This window comes from Somniosus microcephalus, chromosome 9 (assembly GCF_052327205.1).
Source record: "Somniosus microcephalus isolate GS21.2 chromosome 9, FLI_Smic_1.0, whole genome shotgun sequence".
NCBI lineage: Eukaryota > Metazoa > Chordata > Chondrichthyes > Squaliformes > Somniosidae > Somniosus > Somniosus microcephalus.
In genome coordinates, this window is record NC_140995.1 from 17,426,619 (window position 1) to 17,450,974 (window position 24,356).

At 45.2% G+C, this 24,356-nt stretch overlaps 1 protein-coding gene and 1 non-coding gene across 3 annotated transcripts in view; both read left to right on the forward strand.

Annotated features, from left to right (window-relative positions):
• Window positions 1-15,403, forward strand: part of pxdn (peroxidasin) — a 296,825-nt gene extending 281,422 nt beyond the window's left edge. For both annotated transcript variants that reach the window (XM_085996418.1, XM_085996419.1), the window contains 4 exons: window positions 5,394-5,514; window positions 8,527-8,665; window positions 11,088-11,201; window positions 13,125-15,403. In XM_085996418.1, coding sequence (XP_085852544.1) covers window positions 5,394-5,514; window positions 8,527-8,665; window positions 11,088-11,201; window positions 13,125-13,250 — 500 coding nt within the window. In that variant the 3' untranslated portion in view covers window positions 13,251-15,403. The remainder of the gene's footprint in view (window positions 1-5,393; window positions 5,515-8,526; window positions 8,666-11,087; window positions 11,202-13,124) is intronic.
• On the forward strand, window positions 7,703-7,805 carry LOC147112282 (U6 spliceosomal RNA). The gene has a single exon (XR_015079671.1). It is a non-coding gene; the product is annotated as a U6 spliceosomal RNA (small nuclear RNA).
• Window positions 15,404-24,356: the final 8,953 nt, after the last annotated feature.

Here is a 24,356-nt window from a genome sequence, read left to right on the forward strand (position 1 = left end):
TCAATAACTTAGCACAGACCAGGAATTGAACCTGCGACTTTCCCCGCCTGTATGTCTTCGTTCCTGTCTCTGTAATCTCCTTCAGCCCCACAACCCCCCTGAGATATCTGCGCTCCTCTAATTCTGTCCTCTTGAGCATCCCTGATTATAATCGCTCAACCTTTGGTGGCTGACATGAATCAGTCATTCATGAAAGAAAGACTTATGAAATAATACTGAGCGGCCTACGGGTGGCGCTGTCCAGGGAGAGGATAAATACTCGGGCACGGGCCCAGCTTGGGCAGGACATTCTTAACAGGAACTAGTGAAGGACACAACTAGACCTCCATGTTGTAAAACAGTTGATTAAAGCTTTGTTTAACGCTTAGACCAAGTGCCTAGTAGTTTTCTTCCATCAGTGGCTGTGCCTTCTGTTGCCTGGGCCCCAAGCTCTGGAATTCCCTGCCTAAAACTCTCCACCTCTCTTTCCTCCTTTAAGACGCTCCTTAAAACCTACCTCTTTGACCAAGCTTTTGGTCACCTGCCCTAGTTTATCCTTGTGTGACTCTGTGTCACATTGTTTGGCTTATAATACTCCTGTGCATTGCCTTGGAACGTTTTACTACGTTAAAGGTGCCATATAAATACAAGTTGTTGTTGTAGTTCCAGCATGTGCAGTGCAGTTACCAAGGGAGCTAGAATAATAAAGGACAATTTTTCTGTTTTACATTTTTTTCCTGTGTTGCACTTTCCCGTATTTCTGCCATCACTAGTTAGTTTCAGGCTGCATTTTCACGTCACGTGACGAATGGGTAACATGGCATAGCAAGAGAAGATCTTGCCAAAAATGATGCTTCAGGATTTTCAGCGGTCTGCCGATATGGTTTTGTGCCGACTAGTTCAAAAGTTATATTCCGGGCTGTGGTGGGTTAAAGTGTTGTCGTTTGACCGCTGGAAACCGGGTTAAAATTTAGGCCAGACTGTGATCAATGTTGGGCCTGGGTGCAGTTTGGGTTCCAGCTAGGCAGAACCATATCTGACTGGAACAGTAATGTTCTTGCCCAGGAGAGAGTGGTGTGCGGGCCAGGTGTGGCCAGGTCCTCTCCCCAACATTTGAAAATGTAAATGTTAGGAAGCCGGGAGGGGAGAATCCCTGCTCTCCGAACAGTTGAATTGAGGTTAGGTGGGTTTGCAAAGGGCTCACAGCATCCAGCGGACCCCTTGAACACTTGGGAAACCAGGTTAGACAACGCACTGGATGTACGCGCAATGGGGTGTCAATCGAAGCGGTGGGAGGCGGCAGTCCCCTCTGAAGTCTGGCTCTGCTTTGCTCCGAAGATAGGTTGGGCCCTCGTTCGTGGTTTACACTGCCAGCATAGCATCAGTGTGAAGCTGAAATTGCTTCATACCAACACAAATATGACCGTGTCATGTTCTCTGCCTGTTGTAAATGCTTTGTTTGGAGCTCCGACACGGCAAGAGAGCCCCAAGTGGGCAGAGGAAATGCTTTAAGGGCACCCTGGAAGCCTCCTTGGAAAAAGTGCAACATCCCCACCGACACGTGAGAATGCCTGACCCAAGAGCACACAAAGTGGAGGAGAAGCATCCAGGAAGGTGCCGAACACCTTGGGCTGGATTTTCATTAAGGAGTCGGGTTGGAGGCGGGACTACAACTTTCAGGGTTGTAGTTCCGCCTCCATCGAGATGCGGCCAATGCACGCGATTTTAACTTGATTGACCTTGTTGAGCGCGCCCAGCGGGCTCAGCAGGCCAATTAAGGGCCACCCGGCAACAGGTGACGTCACAGATTGAAATTTCATCTGTCAAGAGATTTTGACAGATGAAATATCAGCGTTTCATAGCTGTTTGAAGCTGTCAAACACCGACAGTCTTACTTCTAACCTGAGTCCTTCTCCACAGGCTAGTTAGAAATCTCTCCTGCACAGAAAGCTGCAGGCTGTCACTTTTGACAGCTCGCAGCCATTCTGCTTTCTGTTAACAGGCAGTTAATTGGCACTAATCCCTCAGGTAGCCGGGTCCCAGTGCTGGGCGGGTACCCGCCTCCCTTGAAACTGGCTTGGGGGCGGGATGGTGTCGGGACCCCCGATTTCGGGATTTTAACCCCCTCCGCACGCCTCCAATCCCGACTCCACAGCACAATGAAAATCCTGCCCCTTGAGTCTCTTCGCCGGGAGCAAGCGGAAGCCAAGCTCAAACAGCGGGAGGAGTGCACGTCAACCCAAGCACTCCACCCACCCGCCCCTTCAACCACCGTCTGCCCCACCTGTGACAGAGACTGTAGGTCCCGCATTGGACTCATCAGTCACCTGCGAACTCATTTTTAAAGTGGAAGCAAGTCATCCTCGGTTCCGAGGGACTGCCTAAGAAGAAGTATCAAATGAGATTGGGGATATCAGGACCAGTTTTTGTAGGTGAGCCCACAGTACAAAACTACTCCTCAGTCGGTGCAGTTTGGCACTAAATTGGGAAATCTCAAGTCACAAGGACGCCAAGTGTGTGAAATATCAGTGCAGTAGGAGGGAGTCTTCAGTCTGTCGAGTCACCTTGTTGAGGTTGAGTAGAGGAAGTTATATTTTGCAAAGACTATGACAGAAATCAGATGCAAAAAGTGGAATATAGAAGATAGGAGCAGGAGTAGGCCACTCGGCCCCTCGAGCCTGCTACCCATTTAATGAGATCATGGCTGATCATCCAAATTCAGTACCCTGTCCCTGCTTTCTCCCCATATCCCTTGATCCCTTTAGCCTTAAGAAATATATCCAACTCCTTCTTGAATATATTTAATGAATTGGCCTCTACTGTCTTCTGTGGTAGAGAATTCCACAAGTTCACCACTCTCTGGGTGAAGAAATTCCTCCTCATCTCAGTCCTAAATAGCTTACCCCTTATCCTTAGACTGTGACCCCTGGTTCTGGACTCCTCGACCATCGGGAACATCCTTCCTGCATCTTGTCTGTCTAGTCCTGTTAGAATTTTATAAGTTTAACATAACATTCTCAGTACTTTTTCATGAACATAACATTTGACTTTTTTTTCATTTGTATTAAGTCATTCAGTCGCTAACGATTTTTAAAATGCTTCAGAAAGCTACTTTTTTGTTCTTTTACTGCCCTGGAAGTTGCTCATGCCAGAAGCTGTTGGCCACCATTTTTAAAATGTCCCCAAAGTGTGAAAGTTGTGCAATTCCACAAACATTTTGCCACACCTACACGGTCAGACTTGTGGACTCCCGAGTGGCCTATTTATAAAGTCATTTGGAAGCCAAGCCAGTTCCCATATCCGGTTGAGTCCAGTTTGCGGGTGTTAACAAAGGCCCCGTACTCCTCGTGAAGCAGATTCTGGCAGAGCTGCGATCATTTGTAGTCTTTAAAATCTGATTCATGTTTAACTGGGATCTAACTGGAACCGCCTTGCATTCAGCTGCAAGAAAAGTGGTGCGAGGAGGACAATCATTATTGAACTACAGGAAGATGTTGATGCCAAAGTTAAAAAAAAAAAAAATACAACATTTGAGGAGTGAAGCCAAGTGTATAAATAACTGAATGAAAAATCATTACAGTATGTTGAAAGGAGAAGATAAAGTAACTAAAAGTAAAGGAGACTTTTTTCAAGTGGAGAAATAGAGAGATGAGCTAGCTTTAAATGATTTGTGTGCTGATATATTCTAACCACTAAAGAGCAAACCACATTAAAATTATGTGCTTCAAAAAGGTACTTATCAAACGTTCGGCTCCTTTGAACCTGCCTGACACATTCAGGCTACCCATACTTGTGTCCCACTTTCAAAGTGAAAGTGAGTGGAAGACTCCTGGATGTGTCTATAAATTTCCTGGTCTGACTATATTTCTGATTTGCCACTAATCACATTAATCGCATTAACGAAATTCATTCTTTATTGAGAAGTTACTTAACACCCTTTTTGAAAGGTCCTCATCACATTATCTCTTAAATTCATTATTGAAATTATCTTAAGTTATTGCATCTTACCCAAAGTACAATTAAACTGATGCATTTTGACGCAAGCGAACTTATTGGGCAGGATTTTCGTTGGGCCGTGGAGGCGGGATTGGAGGCGTGCGGGGGGTTAAAATCCCGAAATTGAGGGGCACGAACCCATCCCGCCTCCAATCCGCCTCCATGCCAGTTTCAAAGGAGGCGGGTACCCGCCCCGCACTGGGACCCGCCTCCCCGAGGCGGGAAGGGGATTAGTGCCAATTAACTGCCTGTTAACAGGCAGTTTTTAGCCTAATCCCTATTTTCATTGGTGAAATGTGGGATTCCCGACCGCTACAAATCACACCAAGTTAGCGAGGCGGGCCGTCTGGATGAAGGGCTTGGAGGGGTCGAGATGTCCGGTGTTCAGGTGAGTGATGGGTGCATGAGTGCAGAGGTAAGTGTGTTTGGTCTGTGTAAAGTGTTTAAAGAAGTTTTACTTACATGTACTTACCTTTACAGCCTTCCTTCCTTCAGGTCTCGGGAGTCCCTCATCTCAGCGGCACAGAAAGCAGAATGGCCGCGAGCTGTCAAAAGTTCCAGCATTCAGCTTTCTGTTCCGGGGAGACCTCTAAATCATCCTGAGTGGAAGGAATTAACCTGCAGTACTTCAAACAGCTGTCAAACGCTGATATTTCAGCTGTCAAAAGGTCTTGACAGATGAAATTTCAATCTGTGATGTCACCTGTTGCCGGGTGGCCCTTAATTGGCCTGCTGAGCCCGCTGGGCGGGCTCAACAAGGTCAATCAAGTCAAAATCGCGTGGGTTGGCTAGAACTCGATGGAGGCGGGACTACAACCCCGAAAGCTGTAGTCCCGTCGCCTCCAATGAAAATCCAGCCCATTGTGTCTAAATGATTAGTCATAGGTTATTATATTGATTAAAATACAGGAAGAGATGAACTGGGAAGATATAAAATCAAGATTGTGTGGGAGAGAGAGACTTGGAACTGTGCTTTCGAGTATGTCGAAGCAAGTGATAAATGAACTGCTATGAAGTAACTCTATTAAACTATGATCATGTTGTCATTTTTGAGTCCAAAGTGCATGTTTGTTTGCATTTTTGCTTTATGACTTCAAAGATCTTCAATTCAAGATTATCAGAGGGAGAACACCAGTCACCAGTATTGTTCTATAGGAGCTAGCTGACTTGAAAGGAGAGGTAAACACTTAATTTTAAGAGTCCTTTTAAGTCAGCTGTAATCCTGTTCGGAATTGGCTATGAATGTGCGGCACAGCACTCGACCTAGAATTAGACGTTTCAACAATCCCAGTTGCAAATCAGGAGATTAGTGAAGGATTATGTCTGAATCTGGCATGGTATTAAATTGCAATATCATTATAAGCGCCTCTTTTTTTTAACCCAGTCATTTTAACAGAATCTTTTACTTCATTCTCCAGACTGCAGAACCAGAGGGCAATTCAATGCGCTGTCTCACCACTTCCGTGGCAAAAGGTCGCCGAAATACAGCTTCCGGGACGAAACACCGTTGAGAAAAATGAAAAGCCTGACCCGATCCAGGTTCATTTCAGTTGCCAACGGAGTTCTGTTGCATAATTTGCGTATGAGGATGTTGTCGGAAACTGAGAATAAATTGCAAAGCGTTTCAAATATTTCAACAAAAGCTGGGATTAATAAAATAGTGGATGTTTAAGAGCTTCAAATTAACATTGTTGTACTCCAAACCCTTAGCTAGCCTGAGTTTAAAATTCCAGATCATCAAATTTTTTTTTAGGTTTCTATTAATGAGTTTTGAATTAATATTTTTATCTTTTTTTATGCGGATATTCTCGGAATGTGGGCCTCATTTGTTGCCCGTCCTTAGTTGTCCTGCAAAGGTGGTGGTCTTCTACTTGAGCTGGTGCTCTGTGCTCTTGCCTTTTTGTAAATTGAAAGACTTCTGAAAGTGTATCTCTTTAGATTATCTCTGGTGGTGCGCTATCGGGTGTAGCCGTGAAGGGAGCTGGCGGATTGGGTGCTTCTGGGGCCTTGAAGGCAGTAACCACCTTAAAAGAGAATTTTTTATTTATTTTTTAAAAAAATTATTGTTTTGGACAGCATATTTTAAAACAGCAGCTGACAAGTTTTGGGAGAGTGGTGAAATCCATTTTAGTTCGCTAGAGCTGTAATTTGCAATTTGTGCCCTTCATGTCTATTTACGTGTCAACCCCTGTGAATGAGTGCATACTGCTCCGCCACGGCTGGGGATAGCTGCACCGCCCCAAAGCAGGAATCTGGATGCCCTTACAAGTTGCCATGGAGGGAGTTTGTAAAAGGGTAGCGCCACGGCGATCAGCAGTAGGTAGAGGCACAGGGAAAGTTAGTGAGTGCGAAGAATGCAGGTGTGGCAATAGGAGGAGGGTGCTGGTTTGACCGTGAGGCTTACCTTTTTATTCAAGGTAGCATGGAGTGGGCGTATGAGGGGAGGGAGGACTTTTTGCTCTTCAGTGGGGGGGAAACCGTTGGTAGTGGCCCAAACACAAATGCCTTTAGAAATTGTCAAGGGGGGGGATTGAGGTTGTTTCCGCTTACCTGCCTCTAAATAAGCCGTGTTAGGGTAACGCAATACTAAACAGTGCCTCCATTAAATATACATTCATATATACAGGAAACTCTCCTTTTACCGGCACCTAAATAACCGGAAATCTCTCTTAACCGGCAAAATTCAGGAATAGATTCAGCTAAGTTTTACTTCATATTAGTGGCCGTGTAACCGGGGTTCCTGGCTCTGTGGCCGTGTAACCGGGGTTCCTGCACCTGTTGCCATGCAACACGGACTCCTGGATCTGTGGCTGTGTACGGGGCTCTCGTACCTTAGTTAAGTGTACCTCTCTGTAATCTGGACTTTTTGATCAACCGGCACCACGTCGGTGCCGGATAAAAAAGAATTTCCTGTAGTTAGAAATTACTGGTTGGGCCTCAGCTGGAAAATTGTGTCCAATTCTGGGCACCGCACTTTAGGAAGGATGTCAAGGCCTTGGAGAGGACGCAGAGGAGATTTTCAAGAATGGTACCAGAGAAGAAGGACTTCAGTTATGCGGAGCAACTAGTGAAATGGATTGTTCTCCTTGGAGCAGAGAAGGCTCAGGGGAGATTTATTAGAGGTGTTCAAAATGATGAAGGGTTTTGATAGAGTAGATCGGGAGAAACTGTTTCCACTGGCAGGAAGGTCGGTAACCAGAGGGCACAGATTTAAGATCATTGGTAAAAGAACCAGTGGGGGAGATAGGGCATTTTTTTTTTTTACACACTGCGTTCTTATGATCAGGAATGCACTGCCTGAAAGGATGGTGGAAGCAGATTCATAGTAACATTCAAAAGAGAATTGGATAAATACTTAAAAAGGAAAAAATTGCAGGGCTATGGGGATAGAGTGGGACTAATTGGAGAGCTCTTTCAAAGAGCTGGCAGAGGCAAGATGGGCTGAATGGCCTCCTTCTGTCCTTCCAAGTCTTACCACATTTCAGAAATCTTCCACAGAAGATTCTAACCTAGAATCCCTGAACATGAATTTAAAAATGTTGACACTATCGCCAAGTGTCTCTTTGCTTAGGTTCTTTCCCCTGGTCATCAGTTGTGGATCAGTGGTCTCCTCACGTCTTTGGGACCACAACATCAAAACAATTTGTTGATTCTTTCCTTGATTCGAGTGTAGCAATAGCCTTTCACCATACACAATGCATCTTGCAAGTGTTCTACCCTAGCTCCAGACAACTTCGGCACCACATACAGTAAAATTTCAATGATGGAGTAGATTAGCACGTCCCCTGTGCAAGGATGAAATGCAGATTTGTAGTGATCAATTTTTTTTTTCTCCGTTAGATGCAGCAATGTGGAGCTTTAAAGAAAGAAAGACTTGCATTTATATAGCGCCTTTCACAACCACCGGACGTCTCAAAGCGCTTTACAGCCAAAGAAGTACCTTTGGAGTGTAGTCACTGTTGTGATGTGGGAAACGCGGCAACCAATTTATGCACAGCAAGCTCCCACAAACAGCATTGTGATAATGACCAGATAATCTATTTTTGGTTGAGGGATAAATACTGGCCAGGACTCTGGGGATATCTCCCCTGCTCTTCTTCGAAATGGTGGCCATGGGGATCTTTTACGTCCACCTGCGAGAGCAGACGGGGCCCCGGTTTAACGTCTCATCTGAAAGACGGCACCTCCGACAGTGCAGCACTCCCTCAGCACCGCACTGGAGTGTCAGCCTAGCTTTATGTGCTCAAGTCCCTGGAGTGGGGACTTGAACCCACAACCTTCTGACTCCGAGGCGAGAGTGCTACCCACTGAGCCACAGCTGACACTTTAAGGTCATTCTAGATGGATAAACTAAAATGGGCCAAATGGCCTTCGTCATCCCTAATTATCTTGTGAACTTCCAGGCACCCCATTCTCTCAACTTGATCAGTACAGTTGTGAATAATTTGCTGTTTAACTAGCTGCAAATAGCAAAATAAGTTGGGCACAACGTGCTTTTGTTTATATATGATTATTATTAATATGATCTTATTTTTTTAAATGTCGTTGCAGTTCTCTGATGAACGCATTTCACACTGACAATGTAACCGTGTCATTGAAAGCTGCCTCTGAAAAAGATGATGCTGTCATCAATGATTTCCAGGACTTTATGACTGATATACAGAAAACTATTGCTGGTCTTCAGAATCAGGTGGGAATACATTTTTCGATTAAAGGGTTCTAGTTTTCTTTGGTTTTCATTTACACAACTGACTTAGAGAAGGGCGCAAGAGAAAACATTGCTGAAACCAAGTTCGAGGGTGTAGTAAATTGTGAGGAAGAATGCAGGAGGGTACGGACAGGTTAGTGGAGTGGGCAGTTAGTGCAGACACCGTTCAGTGCAGTAAAATGTGAAGTAGTAGATTTAAAGGGAAAAGAAACAGTGAAAGAAAGTATATACTAAATGGTTAACCGCGTGAAGGTGCAGCGAGATCTAGGAGTGCAGATATATAAAGAGAGGAATTGGCCCGTGACGCCTCTGCTTGTTGGGTGCAAAAATCATGTTGGGGGGACCAATTTCCAAATTGGCAACCAGGATCTTCCGTGTACCCAGGCTGCCCGCCTAATACAGGCTTGAATATGCTAATCAAGATGTCCAACACCAGTTTAAGGACCCCAGTGCCAATTCCAACTGGCAAAACATTATAGATATTGAAAAATGGGTTTAGCAACAAAGCTGTCAAATGAAATAATGGTTTTGATGTCTATTTTTGTGGGCGAGGGGAACTTTGTCATAGAGTTGTACAGCACAGAGAGAGAGGCCCTTCGGCCCATCGTGTCCGCGCCGGCCATCAAGCCCTGTCTATTCTAATCCCATTTTCCAGCACTTGCTCCATAGCCTTGTATGCTATGGCGTTTCAAGTGCTCATCTAAATGCTTCTTGAATGTTGTGAGGGTTCCTGCCTCTACCACCCTTTCAGGCAGTGAGTTCCAGATTCCAACCACCCTCTGGGTGAGAAGTTTTTCCTCAAATCCCCTCTAAACCTCCTGCCCCTTACCTTGAAACTATGCCCCCTGGTTATTGACCCCTCTACTAAGGGGAAAAGTTCCTTTCTATCTACCCAACTATGCCCCTCATAATTTTGTACACCTCAAACAGGTCCCCCCTCAGCCTTCTCTGCTCTAAGGAAAACAACCCCAGCCTGTCCAGTCTCTCTTCATAGCTGAAGCGCTCCAGCCCAGGTACCATCCTGGTGAATCTCCTCTGCACCCTCTCTAATGCATCACATCTTTCCTATGGTGTGGCGACCAGAACTGCACACAGTATTCCAGCTGTGGCCTAACTAGCGTTTTCTACAGCTCCATCATAACCTCCCTGCTCTTGCCTTCATTAGCCGAGGCATAGAATATAAGTATCCCATATGACTTTTTAACCACCTTATCTACCTGTCCTGCTGCCTTCAGGGATCTATGTAAATGCACACCAAGGTCCCTCTGATCCTCTGTCCTTCCTAGGGTCCTACCATTCATTGTGTATTCCCTTGACTTGTTAGTCCTCCCAAAATGCATTACCTCACACTTTTCAGGGTTAAATTCCATTTGTCACTGATCTGCCCATCTGACCAACCCATCTATATCGTCCTGTAGCCTCAGTCTTCCCTCCTCGCTATTTACCACTCCACCAATTTTCGTGTCATCTACGAACTTACTGATCATACCTCCTACATTCATATCTAATTCATTATTGTACACTACAAACAGCAAAGGACCCAGCACCGATCCCTGCGGTACAGCACTGGACACAGGCTTCCAGTCACAAAAACGACCATCACCCTCTGCCTCCTGCCACTAAGCCAATTTTGGATCCAATGTGCCAAATTGCCCTGGATCCCATGGGCTCTTACCTTCTTGACCAGTCTCCCATGCGGGACTTTGTCAAAAGCCTTACTGCAGTCCATGTAGACTACATCAACTGCACTACCCTCATCCACACACCTAGTCACCCCCTCGAAAAATTCAATCAAATTGGTCAGACATGATCTCCCCCTGACAAAGCCATGCTGACTATCCATGATTAATCCTTGCCTCTCCAAGTGGAGACTAATTCTGTCCTTCAGAATTTTTTCCAATAATTTCCCGACCACTGATGTTAGGCTCACTGGCCTGCAATTCCCTGGTTTACCCCTACTACCCTTCTTAAACAATGGTACTACGTTAGCTGTCCTCCAGTCCTCTGGCACCTCCCCTGTGGCCAGAGAGGCTCTGAAAATTTGTGTCAGAGCCCCCGCAATCTCCTCCCTTGCCTCACACAGCAGCCTGGGATACATCCCGTCTGTGCCTGGGGATTTATCCACTTTTAAGCCCGCTAAAACCGCTAGTACCTCCTCCCTCTCGATGCCAATTTGTGCTCACCAAAGTGCGGACGATTGCAAAGGGGAATTAATAATATTTCTTGTTGCGCCTCATAATATTTTATCGCACTTCGTGTCACTGTAGTGTTTCTTCGCTGCACTAGCGAGACACTGTGTTGTCTCCGTCCTCCTGGCCTCTTTGGTTATGGCTGATTAGTGGGAGCAGGGATCACCTTGCTTTCCAATCATGCCATTTAGTGACTATTTCATATCTTTCCACAGATTAAAAAACTTGAAGGACGTCTCAGTAAATCTGGCTGCACTGATGGAAAGGAAAGAGAACGCTCCAACAATGAGGAGTGGAAGGAGGACTCCTGCACCACCTGCAAGTGCAAGGTAAGACTGCCGATACTGGATGGCGCCAGCAATACCTTTTAAACCAACGGAAATTGTGGTCCTGAACAAGGTATCCCAACATGCAACCCCCAAATATTTTAATTGCGCTTGGTGAAATTGTACAGAAATTGCATTCGGGTTCTTCAAAAAGAGAGTTGTACCAAATAATCTGGAATTTGTTGTGTGGTTTTTGCTCGGAATTGTTCTGGTGCTATGCTTTGAGCCTGGAATATAGTTAGTTAATAACTAAAATAAAAACAGAAAATGCTGGAAATACTCAGCAGGTCAGGCAGCATCTGTGGAGAGAGAAACAGAGTTAACGTTTCAGGTCGGTGACCCTTCGTCAGAACTGGAAAAAGCTGGAGATGGAACAGGTTTTTAAGCAAGTGTGGGGGCAAGGAAAGGGGGGAGGGGAGGAAAGAACAAAAGGGAAGGTCTGTGATAGGATGGAAGGCAGGAGAGATTAAGAGACATTAAGAGATGGTGCACCATCTCTTAATCTCTCCTGCCTTCCATCTAGAGCCATCTTTTGTTTCTTAACTTGTCCCATTACCATCTCCTTTTGCCTTGCCTGAAACGTTAACTCTGTTTCTCTCTCCACAGATGCTGCCTGACCTGCTGAGTATTTCCAGCATTTTCTGTTTTTATTTCAGATTTCCTGCAGCCCCAGTATTTTGCTTTTGTATTATTTAATAGCTGGTTGGAATCGTGCCAGAGAAATGTTGCTGCCAGTAGGGCCAATGTTGCAGCCCTTCCAACTTGCATTTGTGCTTTTACTGAAGGGTAGCCTTTAGCTGCAAAAGGATCTCCCACCTTTTGAGGGGACCACCTGCAGCAGGACCAGTACCAGTACCTCTTTCCAAGGGAGCAGTGTCGCCCACACGCCTCTGCTGTGCCATTGTCGACCATTAGTCCACTTTTCTGCCACCACCGCAACATTCCCTCCCCCCCCCCCCCCCCCCGATAACGCGCTGCAGCCCTTTTAAGAGCTGCTGCCTTTGCCGGATCTTATGCTTCCTGTCCAAGTGTGCAACAGGCCAAGCTCTTTGAGGAAACTTTTTGTGTACCAGTAGGCTATGTAAATTAGGGGGGGGGCAAGAACATCCATCACAGTTCATTCAGCATGACCTGCCCTTTGAACTACTGATGCCAAGGACTACCCTGACCACAGTTTTGCCATTCTTGCCAAATCCAGGCTTGTGTGTCTTTCGTTCGCCTCTATTGGTCCGTGTTTTTTTTTAATGAGTTGCACAACATGTCCTTTCACTTATAACCGAAAACGCTGGAAATACTCAGCAGGCCAGGCAGCATCCGTGGCGAGAGAAATAGACTCAACGTTTCGGGTCGAAACCCTTCGTCAGAACTGAGAGAAAAGGCAGGAAATGAAACAAAAGGCAGTTTGGGGGGCTGGGAAATGGGGGAGGGGATGAAAGAAGAGACATTAAGAGATATTCAAGGTGAGACAAGATGGTAATAGGACAGGTAAAGAAACAATGGCTCTAGATGAAGTGTGAAATGCGCTGGCAGAGTGAGAGACAGCTGCCATGTGGGAGAGAGAGGGGAAAAAAAGGGGAAAGTCACAAACCAAAAGTGTGGATAAAAAATATAATGGGGGCCGAGGTTATGATCTGAAGTTGTTGAACTCAATATTGAGTCCGGAAGGCTGTAAAGTGCCTAAGCGGAAGTCCTTTCACTTATTTCTTGGACTTTTTAAGAAAGTCTGCATTGCATTCATGAAGTGAAAAGTTGCTCAAAAAACCCTTATTTGACATTAGCCAGAGGTTGCGGTCTGATTGATATTAAACTCCATTGAGGAAAGTGAAAACCGTAAGCGACTAGTTACACGTCAGGAGTCCTCTCTCTAGGGCTGGGGTGCATTCAATTGTAGCTGAAACACAATCTTTTTCTGTGTCTTTATTTCAGATGGGGCAGCTTACCTGCTTTGTTGAAACATGTCCCCCAGCCAGTTGTGCTAATCCTGTGAAGATGGAGGGAGCTTGCTGTCCATCCTGTGCAGAACAAACCTTGAAACAAGACGAGATGTCCTAAACCCTCCCTGCAGGACTGGAGGGGGATGTGCTGTCCTTTTTTAATTGTACAGTGAATTGTGATGTCTGGATGTCAGTATGAATACAGTGTGCCTTCCAAACTACCCATGAGTATTCAGTCAGAAATGCAAAGAAAACATCGATTTGAAGAAATCCCCAAGAAATATTAAAAGAAAGTGCTCGAATGCATGCTTCGTGTTAACTGATTTTTAAATCAGCAATGTAGTTAAACATTATATGTGCATGTACCATGGTATGTACTGTCGGAGAACCACAATGCAAAAGTATTGAAAGGGAAGTAGTATGTTATATATGATGGGGTGATTTCAGTTTGTCTGCCATGTTTTGCTGGTAAGAAGCTTCTCAGGTTAGAAATGCCAAAAAAAAAAGTGGTGCTACATGTGTTTTCTTGTATTTGACATTATAGTGAATAACAAGAGGTAACATACCATAACATTTCCAAACGACTTTATTTGCTTAAAAGCAAAACCTATCTCAAGAACTCCTCTAGCTCAGCATATCTATGTTTATGTGCCTTTTTCCTTTTGAATGAGTGTGAGACAATGTTTTGGAGGAGAAGTGAGAAAAAAAAACATTAAAGCCGTGGTTTTATATATAAATATATATATTATTTTTTACTCTGTTATAGAGCCCCAGGTATTTTGTGTGCTGAAAACCTAAGAGTCTTTCACCCTCCCAAGGTGTTGAGACTTGTAGGCTGTTCTTTCAGTCACTGCGGCTGTACTTGGAAATAATGTGAAGATGTTATTTGTACTTGTTTGGATGTTTGACACATAGATGCCTACTAATTTGCAGATTGGTGTACATACTACATTGAAAAAAGTGCCTGTGCTGTTTCACTAATTGGCACTATATGTCAGCGTTCTCACGCAGTGGGTAAGAGAATTTTTTTTGTCAATTTAGATTAGAGCATTTAAAAAAAAAAAAAAAAAAAAATCTGTTTTCTCGTCTTTGTGGCCTAGCTACTGAATTTTCAGCTCTAACCATTACACCTTATTGGATTTATGGCATTTTGCACTTCCTAATTTTTTTTTGGATTACTGTTTTTATGTACTAGTAGTTTTTTTTTTACATTGTAGTAATTTGTTATTGTATACAGACATAAGAAAAGGGTGGGTGGGTGGGAGGGTAGTCTGTAAAAGGGGTTTCTTGCTCCCTGATAATCCATTGAAAAGCTATTCTAACCAGCGAAACAGTATTAAATGCCATTTAACATTGCTAACCATTGTTTCTTTATTGTTGGGAAGAATTTTTATTTATTTACTCAGTTGGTTGCTAATTGGTCACTTTTATCCATCAATGAAGGACATCTAATAGCTTTTAAAAAATAAAAAATAATCATACCTCAACCTTTTCATTTATGGTGCTACTATTTGATTTTAAGGCAACATTCTCATGTTACTTTAAACAAAGTAACCATATTTGTAATATGCCAATCTGTATCTTAGATTTGTTAACGAGGAACCCCTTTTAAGTTACCTTTTTTAAATATTTGGGCTAGAAAAATCAGTGCATCACAGCAGCAACAAAACCTCACGTGATTTAACAAAAAAAAATTTAGTACCTCTTGGCAAAAATGATGAGATACCGACTGTTTCCAAGAGAAGTTAAATTTCACAGCTTTCAGTGTAAAGATACGGACCACTTTTCCCCCCCCCCAGTTGTTCTTGGATATAAAGGAGCAATGTAGTATTTTGAAAAATATTTAAGTATCTTCTCTGCTTTTTAAAGAAAAGTCATCTAGGTTTCATTTTCGTTTGCATATCTGTTTTATATTTGTCTTGGGAGCATGCAAAGAGCCGGCAAAGGCACGATGGGCCGAAAGGCCTCCTTCTGTGCTGTACAATTCTATGCAGGCTATGATGCTGATGAATGGGTTGTTCTGCTGCTGCTTTTTATATCTCTGGTAACAGCAGTGCTGATCAGTTTTTATACTGACCATTGTCTACTTTGAATGTGTTCACATTGCTCTGAGGCCGAGAGTCGTAATAGCCATATTGCTTTACTGAGACAGAACGGGAGAACAGCCTGTGCTCTTTTTCATCGCATAAACCGATAAATTTACCAAAGAGATGTTTGCACTGTGTAATACGTTTTGTATGAACCAAATTAAACCGACCACATTATCCGAAATATGCAGTGTCATTTTCCTAGTGTCACTCAGTTACACCTAGCACACGATACAGGAAACGTTGTGCTATCCGGCACCGACGGGACCGAGCTGTTCCCTCAAAACTGCCGGCTGCCGGACACTCCAGCGCTAATGTTGAAGCATACGGAGATTTTCAGCTCCATGTGAATCAACAAACCCTGTTGCTTAGCAACAGCTTCTAAACAGTCGGCAAGCGTCTCTAGCTGAAGCTGTTGCTTAGCTACAGACCTTGCAGAGCTTGACTGTTGAGAAAAAAGAAACGGAAAAAAACGACTCCTGATTTTTGCTGGTGGCTCGAGCTTGCCGGACATTTAGCCTCCGGATAACACAAAGTTTCCTGTAGTTCATTTACAGGTGCCAGTGGAATAACCGCTCTGTTTGATTTACAGATGGTGATTGTTGGCGTTCTGCATCGTTCAACATCATTCAGAAAGACTTGCGTTTCTCCAGCGCCTGTTCACGACCACCAGACGTCCAAAGCGCTTCACAGCCAGTGAAGTACTTTTTGAGGTGTCGTCACTGTTGTAATGGAACATGCATGATAACATCTTTTACGCAGACAACACTTGTGGAATAGCCAGTGCTGGCTACAGTCTATATCAGTGTTTCAAAGAGATCTGGCAGGTTTCACCCACAGCAAGAGCAAGTTGTGGCTTTCCTTTGCCATGTTAAGTATATCCTGCTGCTTGTAACGCAGTATTTTTTTTGAATTAAGACACCGAGGTGCACAGAGAGAACGCCATAGGACATTATCAAAGGAAGGAGATGAGGTAAATCAGGAAATAATTGAGTGATGCCAAACTTGGATTTTAAAAGGCTGAATATTATTAGAAGGAAGTAAAGAATTCAACATTTTTAAGGTCCTGGTTCTGGAGTTTGAATAGAATTCTGTGAATTGAGGCGACATTTTAATACAGTGTGGATGTAGGGAGAAAGAACAGATGTTTAGGGTAGTGCATTTGTAGCTTGGGGAGAAGAGGAATAGAAACATAGAAGATAGGAGCAGGAGTAGGCCATTTGGCCCCTCGAGCCTGCTCCGCCATTTAATGAGATCATGGCTGATCATCCAAATTCAGTATCCTGTCCCTGCTTTCTCCCCATATCCCTTGATCCCTTTAGCCTTAAGAAATATATCTAACTCCTTCTTGAATATATTTAATGAATTGGCCTCAACTGTCTTCTGTGGCAGAGAATTCCACAGGTTCACCACTCTCTGGGTGAAGAAATTCCTCCTCATCGCAGTCCTAAATGGCTTACCCCTTATCCTTAGACTGTGACCCCTGGTTCTGGACTCCCCGACCATCGGGAACATCCTGCATCTAGTCTGTCTAGTCCTGTTAGAATTTTATAAGTTTCAATGAGATCCCCTCTCATTCTTCTAAACTCCAGCGAATATAAGCCTAATCGACCCAATCTCTCTTCATACGTCATTCCTGCCATCCCAGATATCAGTCTGGTGAATCTTTGCTGCACTCCCTCCATGGCAAGAACATCCTTCCTCAGACAAGGCGACCAAAACTGCACACAATACTGAAGGTGTGGTCTCACCAAGGCCCTGTACAACTGCAGCAAGACATCCTTGCTCCTGTACGCGAATCCTAATGTTTGGAAGGGTACTGGCTGTCGTAGCAGCGATGAAATAGAGACACAAGAATGGTTGTGATAGAGAGGCAGATGGGAGGGCCGCAGTGATAACAACAACAACTTGCACATATGTAGCACCTTTTAATGTAGTAAAACATCCCAAGGCCCTTTACGAGCGTTATCAAAAGAAATTTGACACCGAGCCACACAAGGCAGTATCAGGACAGGTGACCAAAAGTTTGGTCAAAGAGGTAAGTTTTAAGGAGGAGATGAGGCGGAGAGGTTTAGGGAGGGAATTCCAGAGCTTACAGCTGCCAATGGTGGAACAATTAAAATCGCAGAGATCTCGAAGACAAGAAAGGATTTTTTCCAGATGTTGGCCCACTTACCGCCACAAGTTTTTGCCGTGGTCCGGTCGAAAAATGGCGGCCGCTGCTCTGGCGCGGGACTCGGCGGCCGCCATTTTGGTAAGGGCTTTAGTGCTGCCAATAGCAGCGCTGACCCTGGAAATGTAAATTAAGAGAGGGTGGTGTCACGCGCCGACTTAACGTCACCTTAGCGAACTTCGAGCTCAGCGCTGGGTCTTAAGCCCGCCATGAAAATCCAGCATTCAGCAGACTGACAGACGCTGTCAGCACCTCTTAAAGGGACTCACACATCTTTCAGGTAAGTTTGCATTTAAGCTTTTGGACTGGATTTTATTTTATTGAAGCAGTGGATTGGTGCAACACATGTTAAAAGTTTAAGTGCACAGGGAGTGCTGCTGGATGCTTGCAAGGCCTTGGATGGTAAAGAAAGGCGTCTGAGAAGACAGAAAATGCTGGAAATACTCAGCGGGTCAGGCAAAATCCGTGGAGAGAGAAACAGAGTTCACATCTCCGGTCAAGGTGCTGCCTGACCTGCTCAATGTTTCCAGCATTTTACTGCTTTTATTTCAGATTTCCAGCATCCGCTCACAGAGGAAAGAGGAAGAAGCAGAAGAGGAGGCAGAAGGAAGGATGCAACCCAGACAGCCCTTTCTGGCTGGGATAGTCAGGATGGAATCCTCCACCTGTGGTACCAGTGACCACAACCCAAATTCCCTTTTCAACATTTGTCCTACACCTTACCCTTCTCTCTGTTACTGACCATCACAGCGTCCTCTTGGCCACAATGCTGAATTAAAAGCCACCACAAAGCAAACTTTCCAATCCAACTTTATATATCTATCCATCCAATGTGACATCAAGAAATCAACTCCTCACCCTTATGAATTTCCTTAGTGACTGTCTTGTGCGTGCCTTTGTCTATCCTACTGATGTCACGCAGGGCTACCCCAGTGGTTGCAGCATGGCTGGTGGAAGGCTGCTGACTTTCAGTGAGGGACACTGCAGATGGCCCTGCTGGTTGACCTTGAGGAGCTCGTGGCTGGGAGTGTGAAATCAAGTGATGGTGTTTCTTCATTTTCTTTTTCTCCTCTCCCTCTTCTTGGTCAACCACTGGCTGGGCAGGCTGCATTTCTTGGGTGTGTGAAATGAGGAAAGCACAAGGGTAGGGTTGTGGTGAGGGGAGGGCGGGAAAGCAAGAGGTGCATGCAAGGAGGATAACATATGAGGATACCGGCATCTTGTATCCTTTCAGCCCCGTTGCTGGCCAAGGGCTCAAGCATGTCCGCGCCAAGAATGGCCTGCACTGTCTCCTCCAAATGGGTGAGGTGAAGCTATGAATGGGAGGTGTGGCTCGTGATTGGTACAGATGAGACCCACTTCCTGCTTCCACAACCCTATACCCACCAAACCGCTGACCATCCAACTTCCTTTTCTGACTCCCATGTTAGCTGACATTGTTAAGGGTTCTCTCACCTCGGGTACTGTCCCCCTCTCCCTCAAATCTGCTATCCTCGCCCCTCCTCAAAAAACAACTCTTAACCCCCCTCTGTCCTTGCAAACTATCTCCCCATCTCCAACCTCCCTTTCCTCTCCAAAGTCCTTGAACGTGTTGTCGCCTCCCAAATCTGTGCCCATCTTTCCCGCAGCTCCATGTTTGAATCCCTCCAATCCAGTTTCCTCCCCTCCCACAGTACCAAAACGGCTCTCATCAAAGTCACAAATGACATCCTTTGTGATTGTGACAAAGGTAAACTATCCCTCCTCGTCCTTCTTGACTTATCTGCAGCCTTTGACACAGTTGACCACTCCATCCTTCTCCAACGCCTTTCCACCGTCGTCCAGCTGGGTGGGACTGCACTCGCCTGGTTCCATTCTTATCTATCTAATCGTAACCAGAAAATCACCTGCAACGGCTTCTCTTCCTTCCCGCTTCCACATCGTTACCTCTGGTGTCCCCCTGAGGATCTATCCTTGGCCCCCCCCTTCTATTTCTCATCTACATGCTGCCCCTTGGCAACATCATCCGAAAATACAGCGTCAGTTTCCACATGTACGCTGACGACACCCAGCTCTACCTCACCACCACTTCTCTCGACCCCCTCCATGGTCTCTAAATTGTCAGACTGCTTGTCCAACATCCAGTTCTGGATGAGCAGAAATTTTCTCCAATTAAATGTTGGGAAGACCGAAGCCATTATTTTCAGTCCTCGCCACAAACTCCGTTCCCTATCCACTGACTCCATCCCTCTCTCTAACATCTGTCTGTGGCTGAACCACACTGATCGCAACCTTGGTGTCATATTTGACCCTGAAATGAGTTTCCGACCACACAGCCATGGCATAACTAAGGCCACCTATTTCCACCTACGTAACATCGCACGTCTCGGCCTTTGCCTCAATACATCCGCTGCTGAAACCCTCATCCATGCCTTTGTTACCTCTAGACTTGACTATTCCAACACACTCCTGGCTGGCTGACACATTCTACCCTACATAAACTTGAGGTCATCCAAATCTCGGCTGCCCATGTCCTAACTCGCACCAAGTCCCGTTCGGCCATCACCCCTGTGCACGCTGACCTACATTGGCTCCCGGTTAAGCAACGCCTCAATTTCAAATTCTCATACTTGTTTTCAAATCCCTCCATGGCCTCGCCCCTCCCTATCTCTTAATCTCCTCCAGCCCCACAACCCCCCGAGATATCTGCGCTCCTCTAATTCTGCCCTCTTGAGCATCCCTGATTATAATCGCTCAACCTTTGGTGGCCATGCCTTCTGTTGCCTGGGCCCTAAGCTCTGGAATTCCCTCCCTAAACCTCTCCGTCTCTCTACTTCTCTTTCCTTCTTTAAGACATTCCTTAAAACCTACCTCTGACCAAACTTTTGGTCGCCTGCTCTAATTTATCCTTATGTGGCTCGGTGTCAAACTTGTTGTCTTAAAATACTCCTGTGCAGCGCCTTGGGACATTTTACTTTGTTAAAGACGCTATATAAATACAAGTTGTTGTCGTATTGTTGGTAGGTGAGTGATTCGGCGGCGGGGGGGTGCGGAGAGGGGGGTTCATACATTGAAAAGTGTGAGAGGCTAGTGATGCAGTTGGTAGGAGACGGCTTTTGAAGATGCATTCACTGACCTTGACCACTGGTCTGAGGTCATGAAGCTTCTTTGGGCACTGGAGCCAGGTGGTGGGGGGGGTCGACACTGCTGGCAGTGACGGCCTTGGTGATCTGGTCCCACATCCTTCTTTCTGGAGGGCCTCCTGGCCCCTGTGGGTAGAGGACCTCTCCTGCAGTGTTGACCCCCTGCACAAAGCTGGAGTGCAGCGTACGAGACCCTGGGTGCCCCTTCCCTGGCTGGCTGAGCCATCTGTTGGTTTTGAAGCAATTTTCCAATTTTTTAGGTGCAGAAGGGAATTCGGCTTTAAGAGCTGATGACTCCCATTTGGGAATTCTTTTTACGGTAATTTTTTTTTTTCCAGAAGGCTGTTGAGCTGTGAGGGCTAAAAATTGCCTATTTTTACATCATTTTTATTTTTTTCATTTCACAATGCACTGCCCTTTTAAGAAAATGACTGCTTTCTCAAATGACAGCCTCGCTTTCAGAAGGCTGTTGCAGCAGCATCGGAGCTTGGGCCACGCCATATTGGAGCCTCCTGCCGGGACCAACACCACCAAAATGGTGGCGATTTTAGCGCTGGGCTAATGATAATTAGCCCTCAGCGCCACCATTTTCGGCGGCCGTTAACCTCCCGGCCGCGGTGGCACCGGGCAGCTTTTGTGGCAATCGCAAATTTTTGGGCCGACGAGTTTTATGGTATTCAGAGTGTGAGGCAATTGTTGAATGCTACAGGATAGTTTTCTGTGTCTTGGACAAACTTAGAGAGCTAAGAGGTTATTTACTTAATTATGAGTGTGTGGTTAAAAATCCAAAATTAATTTTGAGAAGATTTGTTGATGCTCGGGCCTTCAGTGATTTGAGATTATGTGACATCTCTTGTTCATATACGTGTGTTTTTTTAATTTGTTCTCCAGATATGGGTGGCATCGGCAAGGCCATATTTTTTGCGCATCACTGCTTGCCCTGAGGACATTCAAAGCCAAGCACATAGTGTGAGACAGGCATCACAAGGATAGGGGTAACAGGTTCCCTTCCCAGAGGACATTCAACATTAGTGAACCTGTTGAGAGTTTATGACAGCCCAATGGCTTTCAAGTTCATTGTCCTGGTGCCAGCCCTCAAGATTTGTTCAATTAAAGTTCACAATTTGACTGTTGGGATTTGAATACATGACTTCTGAGTTGCGAGTCTACTACTATAATCAAGGTTACCTGACTCAAAGTAGACTGTTGCAAATAAATGCTGATACAAAGAATTTATTACAAAAGATAGGAGCAGGAGTAGGCCATTCGGCCCCTCGAGCCTGCTCCGCCATTTAATGAGATCATAGCTGATCATCCAAACTCAGTACCCTGTCCCTGCTCTCCCCATATCCCTTGATCCCTTTAGCCTTAAGAAATATATCTAACTCCTTGAATATATTTAATGAATTGGCCTCAACTGTCTTCTGTGGTAGAGAATTCCACAGGTTCACCACTCTCTGGGTGAAGAAATTCCTCCTCATCTCTGTCCTAAATGGCTTACCCCTTATCATTAGACTGTGACCCCTGGTTCTGGACTCCCCCGCCATTGGGAACATCCTTCCTGCATCTAGTCTGTCTAGTCCTGTTAGAATTTTATACGTTTCAATGAGATCCCCTCTCATTCTTCTAAACTCCAGCGAATATAAGCCCAATCGACCCAATCTCTCCTCATACGTCATTCCTGCCACCCCAGGTATCAGCCCGGTGAATCTTCGCTGCACTCCCTCCATGGCAAGAACATCCTTCCTCAGATAAGGCGACCAAAACTGCACACAATACTCAAGGTGTGGTCTCACCAAGGCTCTGTACAACTGCAGCAAGACATCCTTGCTCCTGTACTCGAATCCTCTCGCTATGAAGGCCAACATACCATTTGCCTTCTTAACCGCCTGCTGCACCTGCATGCTTACCTTCAGCGACTGGTGCACAAGGACACCCAGGTCTCGTTGCACTTCCCCTTCTCCCAATCTATTGCCGTTCAGATAATAATCTGCCTTCCTGTTTTTGCCACCAAAGTGGATAACCTCACATTTATCCACATTATACTGCATCTGCCCAATCACCCAACCTGTCCAAATCATACAAGGCCCAGTAACATACAGTAACTAAGATAGGATCATTAAAACTTAATTTTTTCCTAATTTAATCAATGGCCACATGCATAGCAAACAAGTAAAACCCACTTAGTCCTATCACCATCTCGTCTGGTTTTGAATACCTCTTAATGTCTCTTCACTTCTCTTTTGTTCTCTCATCCCCATTTCCCAGCCCCCAAACTGGCCTTTTAATCTGTTTCATTTCCTGTGTTTTTTCTCAGTCCTGACGAAGGGTTTCGACCTGAAACGTTGACACTATTTCTCTCTCCACGGATGTTGCCTGGCCTGCTGAGTTTTTCCAGCATTTTCCGTTGTTATTTCCACTTGGGACAATGTTCCTTAAAGATTTTTCATAAGTTCAGAAGGCCAAGAGAAGGGGTTTGAATCCTTTGGCACCCTCAACACCCTCTCCACATCCAGTAGTGAGATTAGCCCTAGACTTCTATAATTGCTTTATCTTGTGCTAGCGATAGCCACACTGCTATAAGTATTCAGAACATTATTTTTATTATATATGATTTTTAAAAAAGAACACTGGGTAGAAATCAGAAATAACAACAGAAAATGCTGGAAACACTCAGAAATCGGACCTTGTTATGTCTGTTTTACGTCCCACCGCTTTGAAGGCCTACAAGGCAGTGAGTGTGTCTGGTGATGCCAATTGACCTGCCCCTTTAAGAGCTGGCCGGCGCCACTGTGTCTCAGGGAAAGTGATTATTGACAGCACCCTCGCTGTGCCCCGCCGCGAAATTGGGTTGCGCCGCCGGGTTGGCGCCTTAAGAGTAGCATTTAGCGCCACAATCACCTTTAGGGGCGCTGCAACCCAATATCGCGCCAGGTGGCACTAAATCACAACTGGCGCTAGGCTTTACTCTTCACCAGAACTAGCGCCCCAAACGGGGCTATACCCAATTTCTCCCCCTATATCTTTTTAAGTTTGACGTAGAGCCAGCTAGGTATAGGAGTGTTCCTCCCAGCTCCACAGCGCTCCTTAGACCTTCTACCGGCCCAAATCTGCGTTGAATTTCATCTGCCATGTGTCCATCCGTTCCACCAGCCTGCCTATGTCCTCTTGAAGTCTATTACTGTCTTTCTCACTGTTTACTACACCACCAAGTTTTTGTGTCTTCTGCACATTTTGACATTGTGGCCTGTACTTCCAAGTCATTAATGTACATCAACAGCAGCAGCAGTGGTCCTAGTACTGAACCGTGGGGAATACCACTGTACACCTCCCTCCAATCTGCAAAACAGCCATTCACCACAACTCTGTTTCCTATCCCTTCACCAACTTTGTATCCATGCTGCTACTGCCCCTTTTATCCTGTGGGCTGTAATTTTGCCAACCAGCTTATTATGTGGTACTTTATCAAACACCTTTTGAAAGTCCATATACACATCATCAATTGTACTGTCCTCATTCACCCTCTCTGTTACCTCATCAAAAAACTCAATCAAGTTAGTCAAAGACGATTTGACCTTAACAAATCCGTGCTGGCTCTTTGAGTCCATGCTTGTCCAAGTGGCTATTAATTTTCTCCCAGATTATTGTTTCCAAAAGCTTCCCCACCACTGCCATTAAACTGACTGGCCTATAATTGCCACGTGTATGCTTCTCCAATTTTTTGAGCAAGGGAGTAACATCTGCAATCCTCCAGTCCTCTGGCACCACCCCTTGTATTTAAGGAGGATTGGAAGATTATGGCCAGCACCTCTTTAAATTTTTACCCTTACTTCCCTCAGCAA